This window comes from Triticum urartu, chromosome 5 (assembly GCF_003073215.2).
Source record: "Triticum urartu cultivar G1812 chromosome 5, Tu2.1, whole genome shotgun sequence".
Taxonomy (NCBI): domain Eukaryota; kingdom Viridiplantae; phylum Streptophyta; class Magnoliopsida; order Poales; family Poaceae; genus Triticum; species Triticum urartu.
Genome location: NC_053026.1, coordinates 274,363,590 through 274,372,205, shown reverse-complemented (window position 1 = coordinate 274,372,205; position 8,616 = coordinate 274,363,590). Strand labels below are relative to the sequence as shown.

Below are 8,616 nucleotides of genomic sequence, written 5' to 3'. Positions count from 1 at the left end.
CCACAACTCACTTGTGTTCTACTCGTGCACAACATCAATGCATAAAACCTAGGCTCGGATGCCACTGTTGGGGAACGTAGTAATTTCAAAAAAATTCCTACACACACTCAAGATCATGGTGATGCATAGCAACGAGAGGGGAGAGTGTTGTCCACGTACCCTCGTAGACCGAAAGCGGAAGCGTTAGAACAACGCGGTTGATGTAGTCATACGTCTTCACGGCCCGACCGATCAAGCACCGAAACTACGACACCTCTGAGTTCTAGCACACGTTCAGCTCGATGAAGATCCTCGGACTCCGATCCAGCAAAGTGTCGGGAAAGAGTTCCGTCAGCACGACGGCGTGGTGACGATCTTGATGTTCTACCGTCGCAGGGCTTCGCCTAAGCACCTCTACAATATTATCGAGGATTATGGTGGAGGGGGGCACCGCACACGGCTAAGAGATCTCAAGGATCAATTGTTGTGTCTAGAGGTGCCCCCTGCCCCCGTATATAAAGAAGCAAGGGGGAGGGGCGGCCGGCCATGATGAGGCGCGCCAGGGAGGAGTCCTACTCCTACCGGGAGTAGGACTCCCTCCTTTTCCTTGTCCAAGTAGGAGAGGGGGAAGGAAGGGAGAGAGGAGAGGAAGGAAAGGGGGGGCGCCGCCCCTCCCTCCTTGTCCAATTCGGACTAGGGGGAGAGGGGGCGCGCGGCCTGCCCTGGCCGCCCCTCCTCTTCTCCACTTTAGGCCCATGAGGCCCATTAATCCCCCCCCCCCGGGGGAGGGGGGGGGTTCCAGTAACCCCCCGGTACTCCGGTTTTATCCGAAACTTTTCCGGAACACTTCCGGTGTCTGAATATAGCCGTTCAATATATCAATCTTTATGTCTCGACCATTTCAAGACTCCTCGTCATGTCCCCGATATCATCCGGGACTCCGAACTACCTTAGGTACATCAAATCACATAAACTCATAATACAATCGTCACCGAAACTTTAAGCGTGCGGACCCTACGGGTTCGAGAACTATGTAGACATGACCGAGACACGTCTCCAGTCAATAACCAATAGCGGAACCTGGATGCTCATATTGGCTCCCACATATTCTACGAAGATCTTTTATCGGTCAGACCGCATAACAACATACGTTGTTCCCTTTGTCATCGGTATGTTACTTGCCCGAGATTCGATCGTCGGTATCTCAATACCTAGTTCAATCTCGTTACCGGCAAGTCTCTTTACTCGTTTCGTAATACATCATCCCGCAACTAACTCATTAGTTGCAATGCTTAAGTGATGTGCATTACCGAGAGGGCCCAGAGATACCTCTCCGATAATCGGAGTGACAAATCCTAATCTCGAAATACGCCAACCCAACAAGTACCTTCAGAGACACCTGTAGAGCACCTTTATAATCACCCAGTTACGTTGTGACGTTTGGTAGTACACAAAGTGTTCCTCTGGTAAACGGGAGTTGCATAATCTCATAGTCATAGGAACATGTATAAGTCATGAAGAAAGCAATAGCAACAAAACTAAACGATCAAGTGCTACGCTAACGGAATGGGTCAAATCAATCACATCATTCTCCTAATGATGTGATCCCGTTAATCAAATGACAACTCATGTCTATGGTTAGGAAACATAACCATTTTTGATCAACGAGCTAGTCAAGTAGAGGCATACTAGTGACACTCTGTTTGTCTATGTATTCACACATGTATTATGTTTCCGGTTAATACAATTCTAGCATGAATAATAAACATTTATCATGATATAAGGAAATAAATAATAACTTTATTATTGCCTCTAGGGCATATTTCCTTCAGGAGGAAGCATATTGCCTCTAGAGCTACCTTTGATGACGCACCAGGTCATCGGCGATGCGATTTGGAGGAAATGCCACCCTCGAGGTTACCACGGCGCATTGTCGCGGCCGCTGTGGCACACTTCTAGCAGTCCGTCCCCTGGCCTGCTTTAGAGAAAGAAAGAATTAGTACTGGAGAAGATTTCAGGGCTCCTTTGATTCAAAGGAATTTCTATAGGATTTTTAGAGGGTTGAAATACTTAGAAACTTTTTCTACGTTGGTTCTTGGATTCATAGGATTGGATTCGGGAATTTTTTCTATGAATTTTTTTGTACTGCAATTCACAGAAATCTAACATCCACTTCATCTTTTTTTTATAATTTTTTATTTTTTATATGACATCAAACACCCAATGCTAATCCTATATGATTTAAATGGACATGCCACCCCAATCATATACTTCCTCTATCCCTACATTTTCAGAATCCTATGAATCAAAGAGGCCCTCAATTGACTAGTGACCTACTACTTTATTTTACTAACTCATGATGGATCTCTTGATTGTTGCCCGTGTTTATTAAGATTGTTAGCTAGTTGTCCGTGCGTTATAGTCAACAACTCACTTTTAATAGTAGAGATTTTTCTCACTTTTCCTATTATTTTTCAGATGACTGAAAAACACTCCCTCAATTCACAAATACTCTCTCCGTTCGGAAATAACTATCATGGTTTTATTTTAAAAATGTGATACGAGATGTCATATTTTTTATGAATCAAATGTATGTGGGCACTTTTTAGTGTGTTAGTTCACTCATTTCAATTCGTATGTATTTTATATTATAATATCCAAAACTTCTTATATTTGTGAAGGGAGGGGTATCTACTTTCTACCACAGTAATATTTTCATATTTCATCAGCAGACTTCTCTTATTATTTTTATATAAGAAAAAAAAAATGCTACTCCGCGTCCAAACGCTCCCGCTCGTCTGGGCTCTCTCTTTATAAACCGGCTCTCGGACCCCTCACTCTCCACGCCTCATCTTCCGTTTCTTCTCCAGCCCCCCTCACGAAAGCCACACCCCGCCGCCCCGGCGCAGTTTCTGGAGCGGCACTCGGATCCTGACGGCCATGGACAAGGGCGCACTGATGACGCCGGACTCCGATCAGGGCGGCCCCGACGGGGGCTCGTTCTCGAGCCTGCGCTCGTACGGGCGGGCCCTGTCGCAGACGCCGCGGCGGCTGGCACGGCGCGCGTGCGCGGCGACGGCGCCGGAGGAAGAGATGAGCCGCGTGCGCGCGCGGTCGGGGGCTCCGATGGCGCGCGCGCTGCGGTGGCCGGACCTCGTGGGGCTCGGCCTCGGCGGCATGGTGGGCGCCGGGGTGTTCGTCACCACCGGGCGCGCCACGAGGCTCCACGCCGGCCCCGGCGTCGTCGTCTCCTACGCCATTGCCGGCCTCTGCGCGCTGCTCTCCGCCTTCTGCTACACGGAGTTCGCCGTGGACATGCCCGTCGCCGGCGGCGCCTTCAGCTACCTCCGCGTCACCTTCGGTGAGCTCGCTGGCCCCGGCCCCGGCCCCCTAATCATGCCGTGATCATGACCCGAATAACGCCATTAAACCAACCATCAATTTATATATAATAATCTGCTCGTTTCTTGTCATACCATCTAAGATTTGTTTATCCCATGAGTATTTTGCTCTCGCTCGCTCCGTTGGTGCGATTGGAGTACGTCACATATTGGGGGGAAAAATCGCATCCATCCTTAACTATCCGATGGCTATCTATACTACATCTTCCTTCATGTGTATACTTTGCGGTTTGGCTTCCCCCTTGTCTTGCGATTGTCCAGTTGCCCAAAAAGCAGGCTCCTTTTGCGCGTATTTAATGCGTACGCGAGAGGTGTCGTCGTCGCGGCATGAACACGATGCCGCTGTTGCTGCTGTCGCTGTGCCCTGCCTGCTGATAAAATAAAATTCAGATTCAGATAGATCACCTGCGACGCTGTTCCAACAGTAGAAAACCTAAATCCTTTGTACGTACGCACGTACGTACGTTCGTGCTACGTATGCACGTCTCGCTGTCAGCTGAATTTGGATTGAGATTTAGCAGAGTAGAAGAGACTCGCGAGTCCAACGGGAGCAATTAAAGAAAGGGAAAAAAATTTGGGATTGCGACTTCCAACAAATTTTATCGCACGCACACGTACACATCCATATCCAGGAAATAATGTTGGGTGGTCGCTTTCTCGCGTCCCAAAACGGTTGGTTTGGCCTTTTGGCCCAGATGCATATGGGGCCTAGCTAACTCTCTCATCTCAGGGTAAAAGATCTTGTTCACAGCCGCCCCGCCGCCGGTGGTTGCAGCCAGAGCTGATTGTTTGTTTGCGTGCAGGGGAATTCGCTGCGTTCCTGACTGGGGCGAACCTCATCATGGAGTACGTCTTCTCCAACGCCGCCGTGGCGCGCAGCTTCACGGCCTACATGGGCACGGCGGTCGGCGTGGACGCGCCCAGCAAGTGGCGGATCGCCGTGCCCGGCCTCCCCAACGGCTTCAACCAGGTCGACCTCGTCGCCGTCGGGGTCATCCTCCTCATCTCCGTCTGCATCTGCTACAGGTACTACTACTCATCCTACTACCAGTATTTGTTTTCATTATAATATAATATACTCCTGATAAAGAAATCATTTTGGCTTTGCTTGCAAGTGTCAGCCTTCTCTTGTCTCTTGCCGCGTCTCTCGGTACTGTGTGTTTTGCATGACTGTTGACTAGAGTGTGATTTGCACGACCGTTGACTGAAACTGGACCCCACGCCCTGTCAGTTGCTAGTGTCAGTCAATCTTGTAAAAAAGCCGATGCAAATGTCACTTTACTTTTTGCTAGATTTTATAAGGTTCGATTTGCTCTAGTTGTAGCCATTAAGATTATTTTTTTTCGAGATTTTGTTCCGCAAGACAGAAAAGGGTCCTCTCGGTCGCTCGCCGCTGTAGCTTTTCCCACCTTTCGCAATCGAATGTCTTCTGAACAAGCTTTTCTCCAGAAGCAAAGAAAGAATCTCACAAGGGAACCACTGCTTTTGATTCTCTAGTACCCCTACATACATGTGCTTGATTCCGTTTCCTGTGAAGTTCAAACAACTCCGAGAAGATTCTTTTTTGTTTTCCTGGATAGAAACATGGTAGGAGCACATATTCCTGGCACAAGTATGACACTGTTTTCCTGTCTGCGATGCGATGGCAGCACCAAAGAGAGCTCCAAGGTGAACATGGTCCTCACGGCCGTGCACGTGGCCTTCATCCTCTTCATCATCGTCATGGGCTTCTGGCGTGGTGACGCGCGCAACCTGACCCACCCCGCCGACCCGACCCACCCGGGCGGTTTCTTCCCCAACGGCGTCGGCGGCGTCTTCAGCGGCGCGGCCATGGTGTACCTGAGCTACATCGGCTACGACGCCGTGTCCACCATGGCTGAAGAGGTGGAGCGGCCGGCGCGCGACATCCCCATCGGCGTTTCGGGGTCCGTCATCATCGTCACCGTGCTCTACTGCCTCATGGCCGCCTCCATGTCCATGCTCCTCCCATACGACGCGGTGAGAACCATTTATCTATCTTCTTTGTTTTTAAGATTCTTATGTAGGCAGCATGGGCATACGGATGATGCTCGTTACTCATCCTAGTCTACTTTTGGGTCTCGCCCGCCTACTAGAAGGGAAGAGATCTCAGCTATGAATCAGCTATGAATGATATGATTGTGTAGGTGAGGATGATTCTGGGAATATATTGCCTAAGGTGGATGAGGTTGCTATAGCTTATAGTAGTAGGAGCTGTATTAGAACAGGAGATTGACGCCAGTGGCAGCAAGACGATTCTTGTTGCTTTTCCTTTCTACCTTTGCCTCGTTCCCTTTTGGGATGTTGGTCATGTGGTTTTTCGGGATGAATCTGCTGTCGCCGTCGCAGGACTGCCGGCCCAAATACGCTTTCTAGCACAGCACAGGGTAGTAAAGCATGATCTATGTGCACGCAATTTCTTATGCCTTTATCCTATTCTCTTTTCTTTCTTGGTAACCTATGCTATGCCATGATCAGCGACAGAATCTGACAGTATTTGACCGGCTACTGCTGGCTCGAGCTCAACTGTGTCTGTGTGTGGTGTTTTCAGATCGACACGGAGGCGCCCTTCTCGGGGGCCTTCAGAGGGAGCGACGGATGGGGCTGGGTGTCCAACGTGATCGGGGCCGGTGCCAGCCTCGGCATCTTGACGTCGCTCATGGTGGCCATGCTGGGGCAGGCCAGGTACCTGTGCGTCATCGGCCGCTCCGGCGTAATGCCCGCCTGGCTCGCCAAGGTGCACCCCAAGACCGCCACCCCCGTCAACGCCTCCGCCTTCCTCGGTACGTATCGCTCGCCGTCCTTCTAACTGTTTCCTTCACTTTTGACCAACGTCACGGGCACCATGGTTTCTTCGGGAGAATTCACGACCGAGTACTCCAGCAACGACAATGTCATGGTTCCTTTCCGTGACCATCATAACGGCGGGCGAAAGCGATTAGCGACTAGCGAGCGACAACCTCGCCTTTCCTTGTGGACTTTCCGGGCTGGGAAGCCGTTTCCATGGACAACCCGCGACGCTAATAGTATTATAGAGAGTGTAGACACGGGCATCATGCAAAGGAAGTTTTAACCTGATTGTTTGTACCACGACAATGTCACTTTTCCTTGGTTTTCTTCATTCATTTTGACTTTTTTTGTATTGTATTGACAATGTGACGTTCCTCCTCGCAGGACTCTTGACGGCTGCGCTGGCGCTCTTCACGGAGCTGGACATCCTCCTCAACCTCGTCTGCATCGGCACGCTCTTCGTCTTCTACATGGTGTCCAACGCCGTCGTATACCGCCGCTACGTCGTCGGCGCAACCGGCAGCAGCACCGAATCCGGGGACCGGCAGCCCAGCGCATGGCCGACCCTCGCATTTCTCCTCGCCTTCTCCCTCATCGCGCTCTCCTTCACGCTGGTGTGGAAGCTGGCGCCGGAGGGCGGCCGCACCAGGGTCGGGCTCCTGTCGGCGTGCGGCGCGGCGGCAGTGGCCACAGTCGGCGCGTTCCAGGCGTTGGTGCCCCAGGCGCACACGCCCGAGCTTTGGGGCGTGCCGGGCATGCCGTGGGTGCCCGCAGCGTCCGTGTTCCTCAACGTCTTCCTGCTCGGCTCCCTGGACCGCCCGTCCTACGTCCGGTTCGGCTTCTTCTCCGCGGCCGCCGTGCTCGTCTACGTGCTCTACAGCGTGCACGCGAGCTATGACGCCGAGGAGAGCGCCACGCTCGACGGCGCCAAGGTGCAGGACGAAGCTTGCAGGGTGTAGCTACTAGCTAGGGTGGAGAGAATGAGCTTGTTAACTGCTGCTCTAGAGCGTCTAGGTTTTTCTTCTTCTTGACAATTTTCTGTCATGTTCTAGATTTCGAGTAGCTGTTGGGAGTACAACAAAGGAGCTAACAAGGTAATGAAATGTGAAAACTGATCGGGGCAAAGGAGATTTTACCTGGAACTTGCATATGCGAGCACAAGTTCTTCTAAAATGTACATGCTCTAATTTCCTGGAAGATACTTCAGGGCAACTGCTTGTCTCCTTCATTTGTTTTCTTTACCCAAAAAAGGCTTCCCCACTTTATATTATAAAACAATCATCACTGGATACATCCGAGATACCGAACAACACGCACACACACACCCAAGACAAGATGCAAAGATGCCAGACACCGTCACACCACCACACCGACAAACAATAGAAAAGTGAACCGGACCACAACGAAGCCAGACCAGCAAGACGACAAGAGTGGGAATGCCACAACGGAGCCTTCAGAAAGGGTATGGCGGCAACGGCCACCGCCAGCGTGGGCCAGTCAAAGGACTGGACAAGTGGTATACCCCGGCGCTAACACCCCACCGGCGAACCTGCGCCAACCCGACCGCGACCGAGGAAAGGGGGAGAAAGGGGAGCAGACGGATTTGGACTAGCAAACCGTGCCGTCGATAGGTGGCGCGACCGCATCGAGACACCCATCCCTCCAACCAAGCTCCCCGCCGAACACGAGGAAAGGGGGAGAAGGAGGAGCGGACGCATCCGAATCAGCAAATCGTGCCGGCGATAGGTGGCACGACCGCATTGAGGCCACCTATCCCTCCTACCAAGCTCTCCCGCGAGCACCCCCATGGCGCCCCACCATGGTAGCTGACACACATCTCCGCGAGGCCATCGGCAGCCGCGTGCCCGCTGACGAGGGCGACCAAATCAACTCGCAACCGCATCCAAGGAAGCTCATCGGAGATGCCTCCTCGCGCCGTCCGCCGATGTCCGCGCGCCAGACCTGGAAGGTTCCGACGCAGACTCGACCAACACGCCCCACAGCCACCACTACTGCACCGCCACCCCCCACCAACCCGAACCAGGGCAGGGGCGGCCGCCCGCAGATCCTTGTCGCCCGTGACCTGCACCACCACTGCGCCAAGCAAGGAGCCGGCCCAGGCCACACCGGACCCCACCACCGACGCCCTGCCTCGTCGCAACCGCCGCCATGAACGCTCGCACCAAGCGCTCGCCGCCCCCGCCACTCCACGCACTAGCACGCCCTCCGACGCCCAGCCTGTCGCGCCACCGCCACGCGCAGCGCCATCACCACGCAGCCGCGCCGCAGCGCCCTGGGACAGCGAGGCACCCTGATCCAGCCGCGTCGGCCCGCGCCAAGGCCGTTAGAGGGGGAACGAGGAGGCCTTGCCGGTGCCGGCGAGGAAGGAGGGGGCGGGGAAAGGAGTTGGCGGCGGCGCGGTAGGGTT

The 8,616-nt window shown here is 52.9% G+C and overlaps 1 protein-coding gene across 1 annotated transcript; it reads left to right on the top strand.

Moving 5' to 3' along the window:
• The first annotated feature begins 2,813 nt into the window (after positions 1-2,813).
• On the top strand, positions 2,814-7,428 carry LOC125508582 (cationic amino acid transporter 6, chloroplastic-like). Its single transcript, XM_048673334.1, has 5 exons — positions 2,814-3,340; positions 4,184-4,406; positions 5,030-5,378; positions 5,950-6,181; positions 6,573-7,428. The coding sequence occupies exons 1-5, from the start codon at positions 2,920-2,922 to the stop codon at positions 7,145-7,147; spliced, it is 1,800 nt and encodes a 599-aa protein (XP_048529291.1). The 5' UTR covers positions 2,814-2,919; the 3' UTR covers positions 7,148-7,428.
• Positions 7,429-8,616: the final 1,188 nt, after the last annotated feature.